Source organism: Trichomycterus rosablanca, chromosome 11, assembly GCF_030014385.1.
Source record: "Trichomycterus rosablanca isolate fTriRos1 chromosome 11, fTriRos1.hap1, whole genome shotgun sequence".
In the NCBI taxonomy this organism is placed as follows: Eukaryota; Metazoa; Chordata; class Actinopteri; order Siluriformes; family Trichomycteridae; genus Trichomycterus; species Trichomycterus rosablanca.
The window spans coordinates 26,165,193-26,183,735 of record NC_085998.1 but is presented as its reverse complement, the minus strand read 5'-3'; the positions used below and the strand labels follow the sequence as shown (position 1 = coordinate 26,183,735).

General features: G+C 41.2%; 1 protein-coding gene across 6 annotated transcripts in view; it reads left to right on the top strand.

Moving 5' to 3' along the window:
* Nucleotides 1–18,543, top strand: part of ripor1 (RHO family interacting cell polarization regulator 1) — a 124,330-nt gene that overhangs the window by 82,843 nt on the left and 22,944 nt on the right. For all 6 annotated transcript variants that reach the window (XM_063004108.1, XM_063004109.1, XM_063004105.1 and 3 more), the window contains exons 7-10: nt 7,025–7,174; nt 7,883–7,946; nt 8,664–8,707; nt 12,720–12,845. In XM_063004108.1, coding sequence (XP_062860178.1) covers nt 7,025–7,174; nt 7,883–7,946; nt 8,664–8,707; nt 12,720–12,845 — 384 coding nt within the window. The remainder of the gene's footprint in view (nt 1–7,024; nt 7,175–7,882; nt 7,947–8,663; nt 8,708–12,719; nt 12,846–18,543) is intronic.

The window sequence follows — 18,543 nt, the reverse complement described above, 5'->3', positions numbered from 1 at the left end:
CCAGCAGTGTCATGTGATTAGAAAGTATTAACTGACTAAAGGCTAGAGGAACACATTATGCAGAAAAAAAAGAAAGCCTAGCAGCACAACCGCACCTGATACACTTATACTAGAACAACACACACAACCATGTCAAAACCATGTTACTGTTACTGCAGCGCCGAGAATCGTCCACCCCCCAAATAATATCTGTCCACTTTGGTTCCTTTGGTATGTGTAGTTTATATTTAATGGACAAAAATTGCTAAAAGCAACTAATAAAAATACTCAGAATAAGTGTGCACTTTGACATCCAAGAAACTCAAGTTTTCATACTTTTTAAAAAAATCTTCTCCTCTCCCTATGAAGTTCTAAAACTCCAAGCTTGTCAAATCATGTCAGTGCAGACCTTGCTTTTTACACAGAGCATGGTCAACACAGGGCCTTTCCTAAAGTGTGGCTACAAAGTTGAAAGCACATAATTCATTTTCTGTAATTCAATTCCTACATAGGTTAGCAGTGGTTGTGGCTAACCATCTGAGAGATGAATGTCGACATTCTTTCAAATCATATAGTGCATGTGAAAGACACAGGGTTTGTGGAGCATACAGAAAAATGCATGCGTAGATGGTAGTAGACTGAAATGCATCCATGACTGATTAAGCATTTACTTTTACTTCACTGTAAAGAAATACAAGAATCCATTTAGATATTTAAACATTAGTGCTCATGCCTAAGACATTCACACAGACGTGGTTCAGAGACCGAGGGCAGCCCCAGGCAAGGCCATTCTTTTAACCATGCAGCATGTCTTCAGTCTAACAGAACAGAGGGCGTCCAATAAGCTGTAGGACAGGAAGCGGCCTTCCTCTTGGCTCTCTTTTTCCTTCTTTTCTGCCGCAGCTTTGTTTGCTGTGTGGTTTGTTTATGAGCACTGGGAACCTCAGGCAGGAAATGATTTAGATATGCATGACATCCACATGTCTACCCGCTGTATATTTTTTTCTATTGATGTAATGCATGTGATATGGAGCACTCCTAATAAGGAGTTTGTTTGCATATTGTATACTTAAGAGCCGTGTGTGTGTATAGTAAATGCAAATATCAATGAATTAGATGTGTTTAGTTTTTACCCTTTTTTTTTTTTTGCTAAGCTATGTGTTTGTAAAAAAAATCCTGCCTCTAGCATTATAAACCAGTCTGCAGAACACTTGGTACAGCAATTTAAACACCACATAAGAAGTGTTTGTGTGCATAAGAGAAGGGGAGGCCTCTCTGTTTTTCTCCTTGTTAGTGCAATAAAACGTTCAAGGACTTGCTGCCTACCTTTCCTGCTTGTTCCTAACCTCAGGGAACTGGGCTCTTTATCCCAATTCAAATGTCTGTTTCCTGTTTTGATCATTTTTACCACGTTTTGGCAACCTCTTTTTAAATCTGTGTGATTGTGTTCGTTTTAAGCCACTTTATGTTGGTATTTCTACTTCTTGATTAATTTTCTTGACTCCTGCTACACCCTGAGGCTTATCGTTTTTGAACATCTCAAATAAAAGTACTAAATTGTACATATAGTCCAGTTGATTGGTGTTGTAGATGATTGATCAATATTTATTTTGAAAATAACAAAAAAACAATATTGAAGTGTTCTCATGTGCCAGTTATTTCTAGACATGACGAGGGGGTCATGCAGTTAGGACATGTATAAATATGTGTTTTCCTTGGGCATTCTGGTTTCCTTCTTCCTACCCAAAACATGCAGATGGTGGATTGGTTATTCTAAATTTCTCCTTGGTGTTGGACAGTCAGTGTTTGAAAATGTGATGCCTATGGTGCATACAGACTCAGTAGTGCTACATGTGTACGGCTGGGCGTGTTTGCATCATTTATCTATTTGAGAGCTGGTACTGTAGGACAGTTTACCTTGGAATGTATAGAAGTTGAAGGACCTGTTGGTAATGTCCAAGTGCTGTATACCATAGGTATAATAAAGTCCTTTCTTTGACAGATCAGAGCTGTTTTGGCAGCACGAGTGGGACCTACTCATTTCTCAGGTGTATGCTGGAAACACTTCACAAGACCTGACATTTCAAAGATGCTCTAACCCAGTTACAGTGTATCACAAAAGTGAGTACACCCCTCACATTTCTGCAAATATTTCATTATATCTTTTCATGGGACAACACTATAGACATGAAACTTGGATATAACTTAGAGTAGTCAGTGTACAGCTTGTATAGCAGTGTAGATTTACTGTCTTCTGAAAATAACTCAACACACAGCCATTAATGTCTAAATAGCTGGCAACATAAGTGAGTACACCCCACAGTGAACATGTCCAAATTGTACCCAAATGTGTCGTTGTCCCTCCCTGGTGTCATGTGTCAAGGTCCCAGGTGTAAATGGGGAGCAGGGCTGTTAAATTTGGTGTTTTGGGTACAATTCTCTCATACTGGCCACTGGATATTCAACATGGCACCTCATGGCAAAGAACTCTCTGAGGATGTGAGAAATAGAATTGTTGCTCTCCACAAAGATGGCCTGGGCTATAAGAAGATTGCTAACACCCTGAAACTGAGCTACAGCATGGTGGCCAAGGTCATACAGCGGTTTTCCAGGACAGGTTCCACTCGGAACAGGCTTCGCCAGGGTCGAACAAAGAAGTTGAGTCCACGTGTTCGGCGTCATATCCAGAGGTTGGCTTTAAAAAATAGACACATGAGTGCTGCCAGCATTGCTGCAGAGGTTAAAGACGTGGGAGGTCAGCCTGTCAGTGCTCAGACCATACGCCGCACACTGCATCAACTCGGTCTGCATGGTCATCATCCCAGAAGGAAGCTGACGCACAAGAAAGCCCGCAAACAGTTTGCTGAAAACAAGCAGTCCGAGAACATGGATTACTGGAATGCCCTGTGGTCTGACGAGACCAAGATAAACTTGTTTGGCTCATATGGTGTCCAGCATGTGTGGCGGCGCCCTGGTGAGAAGTACCAAGACAACTGTATCTTGCCTACAGTCAAGCATGGTGGTGGTAGCATCATGGTCTTGGGCTGCATGAGTGTTGCTGGCACTGGGGAGCTGCAGTTCATTTACATTTACATTTACATTTTCAGCATTTAGCAGACGCTTTTATCCAAAGCGACTTACACAATGAGCTGAACACGATGAGCAATTGAGGGTTAAGGGCCTTGCTCAGGGACCCAACAGTGGCAACTTGGTGGTGGCGGGGCTTGAACCGGCAACCTTCTGTTTACTAGTCCAGTACCTTAACCACTGAGCTATCACTGGCCCCAGTTCATTGAGGGAAACATGAATTCCAACATGTACTGTGACATTCTGAAACAGAGCATGATCCCCTCCCTTCGAAAACACACCTCCAAGTTGACAACTGCCTTGCTGAGGAAGCTGAAGGTAAAGGTGATGGACTAAACCCAATTGAGCACCTGTGGCGCATCCTCAAGTGGAAGGTGGAGGAGTTCAAGGTGTCTAACATCCACCAGCTCCGTGATGTCATCATGGAGGAGTGGAAGAGGATTCCAGTAGCAACCTGTGCAGCTCTGGTGAATTCCATGCCCAGGAGGGTTAAGGCAGTGCTGGATAATAATGGTGGTCACACAAAATATTGACACTTTGGGCACAATTTGGACATGTTCACTGTGGGGTGTACTCACTTATGTTGCCAGCCATTTAGACATTAATGGTGACTAACACCGCCGCTGTTGGATCTGCGCACCGGCTGGATCTGCGCGCCAACTGGACTATCTTTTATTTATTTTTATTTATTTTTATTTATTTTTATTTATTTTTATCTTTTTCCTGTATTGGGTAAGCAAATCTGCTGCGCTAATTGCGTGTCTGTTAGTTCAATTATTTTAACTAGTCTGTGTGGCCTGTGACATGATGGCGCCGGTGTGTGTGGCTGGCCGTCTGTTACTCTCGCTTTGGTTAGCGTTGTTAATTTTCTAGTGTTTGTTTTTATGTTTTATAATTATCTATGTACAGCACTTTGTCACAGCTGTTGTTGTTTTTAAAGTGCTCTATAAATAAAGTTGACTTGACTTGACTGTGTTGAGTTATTTTCAGAAGACAGTAAATCTACACTGCTATACAAGCTGTACACTGACTACTCTAAGTTATATCCAAGTTTCATGTCTATAGTGTTGTCCCATGAAAAGATATAATAAAATATTTGCAGAAATGTGAGGGGTGTACTCACTTTTGTGATACACTGTATCTTGACATCACACTTTGGCTATTTACAAAGTCATCTTTCCTGATCAGGGTTCGATTCTCCACTGTGCTATTGACTGGCCCGTCATCTGTCTGGGTGGTTAGGAGATAGCCAAAGCTCTGTGATGGATTGGCGCCCAGTCTAGGGTGCTCCTGGCATGGGCCCAGTGTTCAGGTGGAACCAGACCGTTTTCCCTAACCAGGATGATTAAAATGAAACACACACACACACACACACTGAGTGGCTCAGTCATTCTGTGCAAAACCAATGCTTTGTGATGCTAGAGGAAGGCCCTTAGCCTTATGGTCTTTCAGTGAATATAGTAGTGTTACTGGCACAGGCACCAGTTCTTAAACAATAAAACACACCACTGATTCAGAGATGTAGTAGATGTAGAATTCAGTACAGTTGCTGCCTGTTTTATTTGTGGAGTTTTGTAGGTCGTTGCTGCCTGTTTTATTTCTGTGTATGTTTCAGTGGGTAATTGAGGGGAAGAAAAAAAGCTTTCACACTATGTACCTATAACAGACATTTTGTTTGAATTAGTCTAACTGGGAACAAGAGGAGGGGGTGTGGTGACCATATAAGGATTTTCCTGTTTTGCTGGCTTTGTGTATCTGTGGCACTGCATACAGATAAATAAAATGGTAATGATATGTAACTGAGCCAGTAAGCCAGCACAATAAAATTGGTAGAACATTTAATCCATTGTTCCAGAGTGTATATGTATGTACAGTGTATCACAAAAGTGAGTACACCCCTCACATTTCTGCAAATATTTTATTATATATTTTCATGGGACAACACTATAGAAATAAAACTTGGATATAACTTAGAGTAGTCAGTGTACAACTTGTATAGCAGTGTAGATTTACTGTCTTCTGAAAATAACTCAACACACAGCCATTAATGTCTAAATGGCTGGCAACATAAGTGAGTACACCCCACAGTGAACATGTCCAAATTGTGCCCAAAGTGTCAATATTTTGTGTGACCACCATTATTATCCAGCACTGCCTTAACCCTCCTGGGCATGGAATTCACCAGAGCTGCACAGGTTGCTACTGGAATCCTCTTCCACTCCTCCATGATGACATCACGGAGCTGGTGGATGTTAGACACCTTGAACTCCTCCACCTTCCACTTGAGGATGCGCCAAAGGTGCTCAATTGGGTTTAGTCCATCACCTTTACCTTCAGCTTCCTCAGCAAGGCAGTTGTCATCTTGGAGGTTGTGTTTGGGGTCGTTATCCTGTTGGAAAACTGCCATGAGGCCCAGTTTTCGAAGGGAGGGGATCATGCTCTGTTTCAGAATGTCACAGTACATGTTGGAATTCATTTTTCCCTCAATGAACTGCAGCTCCCCAGTGCCAGCAACACTCATGCAGCCCAAGACCATGATGCTACCACCACCATGCTTGACTGTAGGCAAGATACAGTTGTCTTGGTACTTCTCACCAGGGCGCCGCCACACATGCTGGACACCATCTGAGCCAAACAAGTTTATCTTGGTCTCGTCAGACCACAGGGCATTCCAGTAATCCATGTTCTTGGACTGCTTGTCTTCAGCAAACTGTTTGCGGGCTTTCTTGTGCGTCAGCTTCCTTCTGGGATGACGACCATGCAGACCGAGTTGATGCAGTGTGCGGCGTATGGTCTGAGCACTGACAGGCTGACCTCCCACGTCTTCAACCTCTGCAGCAATGCTGGCAGCACTCATGTGTCTATTTTTTAAAGCCAACCTCTGGATATGACGCCGAACACGTGGACTCAACTTCTTTGGTCGACCCTGGCGAAGCGTGTTCCGAGTGGAACCTGTCCTGGAAAACCGCTGTATGACCATGGCCACCATGCTGTAGCTCAGTTTCAGGGTGTTAGCAATCTTCTTATAGCCCAGGCCATCTTTGTGGAGAGCAACAATTCTATTTCTCACATCCTCAGAGAGTTCTTTGCCATGAGGTGCCATGTTGAATATCCAGTGGCCAGTATGAGAGAATTGTACCCAAAACACCAAATTTAACAGCCCTGCTCCCCATTTACACCTGGGACCTTGACACATGACACCAGGGAGGGACAACGACACATTTGGGCACAATTTGGACATGTTCACTGTGGGGTGTACTCACTTATGTTGCCAGCTATTTAGACATTAATGGCTGTGTGTTGAGTTATTTTCAGAAGACAGTAAATCTACACTGCTATACAAGTTGTACACTGACTACTCTAAGTTATATCCAAGTTTTATTTCTATAGTGTTGTCCCATGAAAATATATAATAAAATATTTGCAGAAATGTGAGGGGTGTACTCACTTTTGTGATACACTGTATGTAAATACACTGTGGCCAAAAGTATGTGAACTACCCCTAAAAGTATTCATGCTGGGTGCTTTAGGCACACCTTTTGCCGATAGGTGTAGAAAATTGAATTTTGTGGCTTCAGTTTGAGAAAGCCCTTTTTTGTTTCAGCATGACTTGTCCCGGTGGGACAGAGGTCCATAAAGATATTGTTTGACCAGTTTGGTGTGGAAAAACTGCAGTGGAATAAATTAAAATGTCAGTTGCAAGCCACTTCTTGTCTAACATTAATACCCAACCTCACAAATGCTTTTTTGGCTGTATAGTTGAAAATTCTTACATGCTCCAACTTCTGTTACAGCTTCAAAGTATGTATGGATGTAATCCATACAATGTCTTTTCCAACCACTGATTACTTCCTGTCACACACTTTCAAAACGGCTTCTACATTTAGCTCTTACTTGATGTATTTCTCCTAATACCCACAGACACTTGTTGATGCTGCTGTATTTTGTATGTGTACAGATTGAGGAGTTGTATGAAGCATATTGTATGCAGCGAAGACTGCGGGATGGGGCTGATAAGATGGTGAAAGCATACACAGCTTCTCCAGGCAGCCGAGAGGCCAGAGAGAGCCTGTCGGAGGCCAACAAAGGATTCAAAGAATACACAGAGGTATGTTGATATAATTGTCATGCTTCCAAGATAATATCGTTATAGTCTGGTCTGTCTGGGATCTGGTTAATATCCACATTCTTTCTCAATGTGTAATATTTTGTATTATCAAAAGAATCAATACAGTTAAACTAATTAGGCATTAGTCAGAGTTGTAGGAACAACAATGCAAAATTTTTACAAAAAGCTTTATACGGAGATTGTAATTGGTATATAATGTTAGTATGATATAATAATAATAATAATAATGACAATAAGGCGCCCAGGTGGCGCAACGGGATATTCCACTAGAACACCAGCACCAAGCTTCTGAACTCCTCACCATCTAGCGGGCATAATTGGCAGTGCCTGCAGCAGACACGGTTCTGCTAGAGCGGGATGACCGGACTATGTGGATGGGGTCTTCAATAATAGTAAGAACCCTGATTGGCAGATTAAGAGATGCCTGTGCAGAGTGCATAGGTGAAAAAGGGTTCCGCAAAGGGCTGCGCGCGGGTCAGATGAGGCGTGAGCAGCAATATACCCACCACGACTGCAATCAGGGATCCCCCAGCAGCGCAAGACAAATTGACTATGCTGAAATTGGGAGAAAATGCATAAATAAAATAGAAAAAAATATATAATAATGATAATAATCAGGTTTTTTAAAATTTCCTGTCTCCATACCAATTACTGTTTTCATTTGTTTCTCTTTTAATTGTTCTGCAGAACATGTGCATGCTGGAGAGTGAATTAGAAAGCCAGCTTGGGGAGTTTCATATCAGAATGAAAGGTACGACAAAGAATTTGCTTTACATGATCTGACATACTTCGTACATACATCGCTTCGTGCACATTGTCATGCCACATAAACTGTGATAAAACCCCGGTCCATTCCTTTTTTCACCAAACTTTCTACAGCAATCAAGCAGATAGTGTTTTCTGGGCATTTGGGAAATGCAGATTCATCCATTAGACTTGCAACAAATTAAGAATGAATTATTACTTAGAACAAGTGAGTCCAATGGTGAGGTGCTTTTAACAACTTCAGTCAATGCTTCACAATTAGCATGGTCATGTTATGTTTTTGTGCAACTACTGGAAACCCAATTTGATGCTTTTTTGGTTGCACTTATACGCAACTAAAGCATCAGCACTTGTTAACTTGGGCAGATTTAGCAGTGCCGGAGGTGTCGGAGATGTGACATCTCATAAACCAAATATAAAAGTTTGGAGCTCTTTAATACATCCCATTCTACTGCCTGTGTTGGTTTAAAGATGGTTTATGGCTGTGTGCTCGATTTAACATAAGATGTCTACATATTTTTGGCCATGTAGTAATCCATGACTCTAGTTGCCTGTTTATTACATGATTAATTGGGCCAAGTCCCCTTTTTAAAGTTAATTTATCCTAATGAAATGTCTGTGTCATAAATATTATATGCATTTATAAATAATTCATACATAATCAATATGACAGAATGTATAAGTGGTAATTCTACTTTTGCAGGTTTGGCTGGCTTTGCACGCCTGTGTGCCGGGGACCAGTATGAGGTTAGCTATTCTTTCTCTTCAATTTTCTTTTTGTCTGCTTTACCTTTATTTGTTTCATATGTGTCTACCTTCAGTAAGGGTATCTCAATCTGCAGAAGTTCTTTTTGCATGTTGGTATAGGGCTTGGAAATAAGAACTAACACCCTGGCTGGCTGCTATAAGCCCAGGATCACTACCTCAGTTAGTTACCTAAGAGGCAGTAGTGAACTGTTACTCTAAGGAAACCCACACACACAGGGAGAACATGCACTCTACACACAGAAATGACCCGGACCGCTCAGCCTGGGAAATGAACCCAGGCAACAGTTCTACCCACTGTGCCACCCTGTGTCAGTTTAATGTTTTCTTTAATTACATTTGACAGACAGCATTTGACAGACACTTTTAATTAAAGCGACTTACAGCTATGACTCAATACGATTCAAGCAAGGGACTTGCTAAGGGGCCCAATAATTGCAACTTGGGGGTTGTGGGCCTTGAACCAGCTACCTTTAGCTACCACTGCTCTTGTAGTAATTCTTTGTAGTAGTTGAGCCAAAAATCGCAACAAAAAATCTCCCCAATCCGACTAACTGCAAATCAGGCAAAACAGATTATGATGTTCATTCCTAAGACCTCTTCAGTTTTGTGCCTATTGCCAAAATGCTTGAGACATTCAGTAACTGAGTTCAAGTGTTTTAGCCACATTCACTGTTGAGGTGTTTAATATAAATGAATAAAATCAAATGCTTTTGTGGCAACAGTTTTGGAAAGGCCCTGTTATGTTTCAGCATAATTGTAAACTTGTGCACAAAGCAGTTTCTATAAATACATGGTTTGATTTGCATTTGATGTGGTGAAACTTCAGTGACTTGCACAAACACCTGACCTCAACCGCACTGATCACTAGTGGGATGGATAGAAAAGAGGCCTTCTCATCAAAAATGCTGTTTTGACATAATAGGTAAAAATTCTTAGAGACACACTTCAAAATCTTTTGCAAAGCTTTCCCAGAAAAGTATACACAAATCCCATATTATTGTGAAATGTAATGTCCAAAAAGCTCATAATCAGGTGTCCACTTATTTTTTTGGCCATATAATGTACATTCTCGTGTCAAGGTTCTCCTGGCTTGATTGTGCTTGCTTTTGGAGGGCTTTATCTCTGTGAATGTGCTGACTTGTAAAGTGCTTAGATACACTGTATAAGGTTCTGGATTGACAAGCCCTGACTGAAGGTTAATCAGTTGAATGAGTCAGCACAGCAGACTGTTTAGTGTGAGAGCCTGAGAAGGGGAGAGTGAGAGAGAACCAGGAGACAGAGACAGATGGGATGATATAAGACAGAGATGCTGGAGGCGGCTGTTATTTAGAGAGGTAACGATAACTGTCCAGCTGGTTGTAGGAAGAAGATGCCATTCCCACCCAGCCTGGGTATAAAAACATCGGAATCAGAATCCTGCACTATTAAACTGTCTCCTTATATGTTTTTCCTGACCTCAATTAATTCTTTAGTTAATTTATTACCTTGTACAGTAGTTATGTAGTGTATTATACTACAATCCAAAATCAGAAAAAGCTGGGACAGTATGGAAAATGCAAATAAAAAATGCAGTTTTTCTTACATTTGCTTTGACTTTCATTTTATTGCAGACTATATGTTTTGTCTGGTGAACTTCATTTCTGCTGAACTTCATTTCATTTGTTAACATACATCCATTCCTGCATTTCAGGCCTGCAACACATTCCAAAAAAGTTGAGACATCAAAGCACCACTTTGAAATGTTGCCATTCCTTTTCTCAACACGTACAAGTCATTAAATGCTTTGCTGTCCCAACTTTTTTTGGAATGTGTTGCATTCATTACCGGGGTCATTTATTACCGGGGTGCACAGTAAGAATAAATTATTAGAGATTGCTACATCAGCAATTAAAACACTACTTTTTTACGGTGTTATTTTCTCCAATCACCCCTAGGTTGGAGCAGCATCTCGTTGCAGCGAAAAAAGCTCATTTGTGAGTACAGCCCCTACCGGTCTGTGAAATTATGTCTTATATGAAACCGGTCCGTGTTGCAAAAAAGGTTGGGGACCGCTGGTGTGGTCAAACAAGCCTTGTTTATATGGCAAGTAGAGTGGAAGCTCAGAGGTTAAGGTTCTGGACTAATGATCAGAAGGTTTCTGGTGTAAGCCCTACCACTGTCAAGTTGCCATTTTGGGCTCCTGAGCAAGACCCTTGACCGTCAATTACTTGCATTGTATTCAGTAACAACTGTTAGTCACTTTGGATTAAAGTGTATGTACAGTGTATCACAAAAGTGAGTACACCCCTCACATTTCTGCAAATATTTTATTATATCTTTTCATGGGACAACACTATAGAAATGAAACTTGGATATAACTTAGAGTAGTCAGTGTACAACTTGTATAGCAGTGTAGATTTACTGTCTTCTGAAAATAACTCAACACACAGCCATTAATGTCTAAATGGCTGGCAACATAAGTGAGTACACCCCACAGTGAACATGTCCAAATTGTGCCCAAAGTGTCAATATTTTGTGTGACCACCATTATTATCCAGCACTGCCTTAACCCTCCTGGGCATGGAATTCACCAGAGCTGCACAGGTTGCTACTGGAATCCTCTTCCACTCCTCCATGATGACATCACGGAGCTGGTGGATGTTAGACACCTTGAACTCCTCCACCTTCCACTTGAGGATGCGCCACAGGTGCTCAATTGGGTTTAGTCCATCACCTTTACCTTCAGCTTCCTCAGCAAGGCAGTTGTCATCTTGGAGGTTGTGTTTGGGGTCGTTATCCTGTTGGAAAACTGCCATGAGGCCCAGTTTTCGAAAGGAGGGGATCATGGTCTGTTTCAGAATGTCACAGTACATGTTGGAATTCATGTTTCCCTCAATGAACTGCAGCTCCCCAGTGCCAGCAACACTCATGCAGCCCAAGACCATGATGCTACCACCACCATGCTTGACTGTAGGCAAGATACAGTTGTCTTGGTACTTCTCACCAGGGCGCCGCCACACATGCTGGACACCATCTGAGCCAAACAAGTTTATCTTGGTCTCGTCAGACCACAGGGCATTCCAGTAATCCATGTTCTTGGACTGCTTGTCTTCAGCAAACTGTTTGCGGGCTTTCTTGTGCGTCAGCTTCCTTCTGGGATGACGGCCATGCAGACCGAGTTGATGCAGTGTGCGGCGTATGGTCTGAGCACTGACAGGCTGACCTCCCACGTCTTCAACCTCTGCAGCAATGCTGGCAGCACTCATGTGTCTATTTTTTAAAGCCAACCTCTGGATATGACGCCGAACACGTGGACTCAACTTCTTTGGTCGACCCTGGCGAAGCCTGTTCCGAGTGGAACCTGTCCTGGAAAACCGCTGTATGACCTTGGCCACCATGCTGTAGCTCAGTTTCAGGGTGTTGGCAATCTTCTTATAGCCCAGGCCATCTTTGTGGAGAGCAACAATTCTATTTCTCACATCCTCAGAGAGTTCTTTGCCATGAGGTGCCATGTTGAATATCCAGTGGCCAGTATGAGAGAATTGTACCCAAAACACCTAATTTAACAGCCATGCTCCCCATTTACACCTGGGACCTTGACACATGACACCAGGGAGGGACAACGACACATTTGGGCACAATTTGGACATGTTCACTGTGGGGTGTACTCACTTATGTTGCCAGCTATTTAGACATTAATGGCTGTGTGTTGAGTTATTTTCAGAAGACAGTAAATCTACACTGCTATACAAGTTGTACACTGACTACTCTAAGTTATATCCAAGTTTCATGTCTATAGTGCTGTCCCATGAAAAGATATAATGAAATATTTGCAGAAATGTGAGGGGTGTACTCACTTTTGTGATACACTGTATATGGGCACAGAAACGTCAACAGCTGTAGCACTCGCTAACTTACTAACGAGGTATCGGGGTTAAAGCAGTAAATGACTTTATCAATCATTTAACTTTTGTAAGTGCAGTCACATCCTCTTTGTGTTCGCCCTACACAGATCTTTATGAAATATGGCCGTCAGCGCTGGAAGCTACGGGGTCGAATTGAGATCAACGGAAAGCAAGTGTGGGACAGCGAGGAGATGGTCTTCCTCCCCCTCATCACTGAGTTTCTTTCAATAAAGGTACCTTTCCAAACATGCCATAAAACATCATGCTCTTTATAAATGATCAGATATTCACATCCAAGCACGCCACACCCATATCTGTCTGTAAATGTTCATAGTCTGTCTGTGTGAGCAGCTGGACTTTTACTTCTTGTTCTGTCATTCCATGATCCACACAGGAAAGAGCTCAAATCTCCCCTGGGTCCCCCTGAAAAAAGGAGGGAAACTGAGAGCAGAACTGGGAAAGATTAAAAAAAAAAAGGTAGAGAATAGTAGTGGAGGACATTTACAGGAACACTCGCATTCATAACCAAGTCATAACTGGGAAGTTGAAACTAGAAAAAAAAACATTACATTTAAGTAGGTTAACTTTATCTTAAAAAGTCAGAGAACTGGTGTTCAGTTCAGTCATTTCAACGTAGTGCAAGTGAAAATGGAAACGTGTTTAAACACACTTTATAGTAGAGATGTCCCGATCACGTTTTTTTGTTCCCGATACCGATCCCGATTATTAATTTTGATCCCGATTCCGAGTCTCAAACCGATACTTGTATTTTCTAGATATTGTCTAGATAAGAACTGGATAATACTGTTCACACAGTGCACACTTCAAGTACATTACAGTTATTCAAATTAATCCAATGTATATGTTTAACAACTAAATAGCTCTGCAGTGCTGAAGGGAAAAATGCTGCATCCAAGCTATTGGCTTAATGTTTTGTATGTTTACAAAATCAATCAAGATGATTGAGATAATTACAGTTTTACTTTAAACTTTACATTCGAAGAAAAAAAATTTGTTTAATGCAGTGATGCACTAAAAAGGAACAGAAATCTGTGTAGCAGCTTAACTTGAATATAAGAAAAAAAGTTACTTAAAAGCATTACAGTAAAACCTGAATACCAAAATAAAATGGAAAGGCTCTTTTGTTATGAAGGAAAGCCAGTTTTTAAAGTGCTTGTATTGTGACAATGGTTTGATGGACGTTTCTATGCGAAGTGAGTGTTTTGACCCTTTGGGGCTTCCATGGTGCATGAAATAGAGTGCTTGACTCTAGCTGTCCGCTATTCGGAACCGTAACAGAAGTTGTTAATAATGTGTTCTGCTCCCGACAATATGTGAATATATCGTGTATTTATCTCTTTATTAAACAAGTGCATCACTACGTTGTTTTGTAAACCGGTGTGATCCTTGAATCACACACCATATAAATAGTAAAATTCTACAGTAATGAATGCAGCTCTGCTACTACCGCCTCATGAAACGCTCACAGTGCAGACATTACACCGCTGTTGGACTTGTTTCACTTTCCAATTCAAACTATTTCCACACAGCGGACATGCTGATGTAAAACAAAAGATCGGATTATGATCGGCATTAGTAAAGCTGATTCCGATCAGTTAAAAAATGCCTTGATCGTCCCCGATCCCGATCTTTGAGATCAGATCGGGACATCCCTACTTTATAGTTTTTTTTTGTTTGTTTTTTGTTTGTTTGTTTGTTTGTTTGTTTGTTTGTTTATTATGCTTTATTATCTCCAAATACAGACTAATATTTGGAGAAATCCAGTACAATCACAGTGCAACAGCAGACAGACAGACATAAGAAGGGCTAGTACAGCTTTAAATGTACAGCTAGTACAGTCTAAATAACATTGACATTTTTGTACCACAAAAATTTCCACCAATAGTTTACAGTACGTATATCGGCTGGACGATATGGCTAAAATTTATATCACGATATACAGGGGTTGGACAAAATAACTGAAACACCTGGTTTTAGACCACAATAATTTATTAGTATGGTGTAGGGCCTCCTTTTGCGGCCAATACAGCGTCAATTCGTCTTGGAAATGACATATACAAGTCCTGCACAGTGGTCAGAGGGATTTTAAGCCATTCTTCTTGCAGGATAGTGGCCAGGTCACTACGTGATGCTGGTGGAGGAAAACGTTTCCTGACTCGCTTCTCCAAAACACCCCAAAGTGGCTCAATAATATTTAGATCTGGTGACTATGCAGGCCATGGGAGATGTTCAACTTCACTTTCATGTTCATCAAACCAATCTTTCACCAGTCTTGCTGTGTGTATTGGTGCATTGTCATCCTGATACACGGCACCGCCATTGGATGCACATGGTGAATGGTTCGGTAGTACTTGGCAGTGACGCGCCCATCTAGCACAAGTATTGGGCCAAGGGAATGCCATGATATGGCAGCCCAAACCATCACTGATCCACCCCCATGCTTCACTCTGGGCATGCAACAGTCTGGGTGGTATGCTTCTTTGGGGCTTCTCCACACCGTAACTCTCCCGGATGTGGGGAAAACAGTAAAGGTGGACTCATCAGAGAACAGTACATGTTTCACATTGTCCACAGCCCAAGATTTGCGCTCCTTGCACCATTGAAACCGACGTTTGGCATTGGCACGAGTGACCAAAGGTTTGGCTATAGCAGCCCGGCAGTGTATATTGACCCTGTGGAGCTCCCGACGGATAGTTCTGGTGGAAACAGGAGAGTTGAGGTGCACATTTAATTCTGCCGTGATTTGGGCAGCCGTGGTTTTATGTTTTTTGGATACAATCCGGGTTAGCACCCGAACATCCCTTTCAGACAGCTTCCTCTTGCATCCACAGTTAATCCTGTTGGATGTGGTTTGTCCTTCTTGGTGGTATGCTGACATTACCCTGGATACCGTGGCTCTTGATACATCACAAAGACTTGCTGTCTTGGTCACAGATGCGCCAGCAAGACGTGCACCAACAGTTTGTCCTCTTTTGAACTCTGGTATGTCACCCATAATGTTGTGTGCATTGCAATATTTTGAGCAAAACTGTGCTCTTACCCTGCTAATTGAACCTTCACACTCTGCTCTTACTGGTGCAATGTGCAATTAATGAAGATTGGCCACCAGACTGGTCCAATTTAGCCATGAAACCTCCCACACTAAAATGACAGGTGTTTCAGTTATTTTGTCCAACCCCTGTAACTCATAATTTCGGTCGATATGATATAATTCCGATATCGATATGAATAATACAATGTCAGAAAAACTGCCAGGAACACCAACATTGAAAGGCTGTACCTGCGAAATTTATTTGCAAAGTCTATGAAATCTCACCCTTTACAACTACATAATATTTTAGAAATAATAATAATAATAATAATAATAATAATACAAATAAATTAGCTTTCACCTTTTACTTGTATTCAGCATTTGTATACAGACAAAAACATGACATCATTCTCAAATAAACATAAGCTTTGACAATATATAATGTAATATATTAACATATGTCTTAACCGGAGGTGGAAAGAGTAAAATATTGTACTCAAGTACAAGTACTATTACTTTAATGAATTTTACTTAAGTACGAGTAAAGTTACTAGTCTAAAAATCTACTCAAGTAAAAGGTAACTCATTTAAAATGTATTCGGAGTAAACGTTACTTAGTTACTTTATTAACAGCAGGGGGGGGGGTCTCTTCTGTGTAATGCAAACAGGACAAGTGGATATAAATCTCACAATAGTTGTTTTTAATTCAAATATAATAGAAGAAACATGTTGATACAACATTTAAAACATTTGGGGGTGTGTAATGTGTCATTTTAGTCCCATAAAACGTTTTTAAACTGTATAACCACTAGTGATGTCGTAGAATTATTTGAATCTATTGAACGGCCCTTTAAACTGAAATAAAGGAATCGATTTGCGCTTTATGTATATATACGGCTCTTTAAAAGGAACCGAGACAAAAGATCCGACTCCCCGTCGCAGAATTCACTGCAGCAGTTTCCCAGACGCGATTTCTTTAGTGTTTATTATTTTACTCAGTAACAGATCTTATTTAAAATGTGGCGAATTACAATTCTTAATACAAAACATACTTAAGTAAAAGTAAAATTACAGGTTGTGAAATCTACTTTAAAAAGTATAATTACACAAAAAACAAAAAAGTACACTCAATTACAGTAACGCGAGTAAATGTAATTCGTTACTTTCCACCTCTGGTCTTAACTAACTTTAATCCACAACATGGACTGATTATTATTTGTATGTAAACATTTTCGAACAAAAGTGCTCAACCAGGATAAAGAATATAAAAAGTGCTTAAGAGTTGCTGCAGACTTTGCTGCAGCAGATGTTGTGCTTAAAGAATACAGAAAAAAAGAGTCTAGTCTTTCCTCTCTTATCAACTATTTCTACTGCTTCTTTTTTAACTTTGGATGCTCGTTCACTCACAGCTGTTGAACTAATTTTGCAGCGAATATCCACCGTGTTGTAGCGGAGTATAATCAGAGCGGTAACGCTGAGCACTGGCGCCATGCCTGTGGTGTACGTCATCACGCACTGACGTATGCATATCGATCGGATTTGTTTAAAAATCATATCACCGTTATTGAAACATTTTCTATCGCGATATATATCGATATCGAATTATTGTCCAGCACTAACTGCGCTGCTGGAGTTTTTAAACACCTCACTGTCACTGCTGGACTGAGAATAGTCCACCAACCAAAAACATCCAGCAACAGTGCCCCGTGGGCAGCGTTCTGTGACCACTGATGAAGGTCTAAAGATGACCAACTCAAACAGCAGCAAAAGATGAGCGATTGTCTCTGACTTTACATCTACAAGGTGGACCAACTAGGTAGGATATCTAATAGAGTGGACAGTGAGTGGACACGGTATTTAAAAACTCCAGCAGCGCTGCTGTGTCTGATCCACTCATACCAGCACAACACGCATGAACACCCCACCATCATGTCATTGTCACTGCAGTGCTGAGAATGATCCACCACTTAAATAGTACCTGCTCTGTAGTGGTCCTGTTGGGGTCCTGACCATTAAAGAACACGGTAAAATCATGCTAAAATGTATGTAGAGAAACAGATGGACTACAGTCAGTAATTGTAGAACTACAAAGTGCTTCTATATGTTAAGTGGAGCTGATAAAATGGACAGTGAGTGTAGAAACCAGGAGGTGGTTTTAATGTTATGGCTGATCAGTGTATAAATACTGTAAGTATATATACAGCATGTATACTAAATTATCACTTTGTTGTGAAGTTGTTCGTGGCAAACACAACTGTCAAGGTTGGGATGCTCTGGTGGCACAGTGGTGTAACTTATAATTGAAGACAGTTTAAATTTGAGAAATCTCAGCAGAAGTGACTGGTATGGCTAGCTGTCCACACAAACACTGTTGGGGAAGGTCAGATGGGGTCTCTTTCCACTACAGCTACAACATGCACTGGTGTCTGCGTGAACGAGGGTGGGAGTCACATGCAGCCTAGCATGTGGTGAACCCTGCAATGGCACAACTGAGATTGGAACTTGAGAGTTAGAGATCTCGGTGTTGATGGGCTAACAAATTAGTTCTTCGTGCCATCTGAGCACCCCATTAGCACTTTAGGAAGCTTTTTCACCTTTATCATTATTGATGTTCACTGCAGGAAATACTGCCAACCAATAGCAATAGAATATTTTTTGAAGACTTCAAGGACTTTTTATTTCATTTTTATATTTTACCACCACCATCCCTCCAGACATAGCTAATCATATCTGGTTGTAGACGTCCGACCGACCAGCAGCATCGCTGGAGATTCAAACCCTGGATAGTAGTGGACTAGCAATGTTAACCACTGCACCACTCGAACACCTCAGGACTTTTTCCCCAGTCAATACACACTTCTTTGTCTTTTCTTATAAGC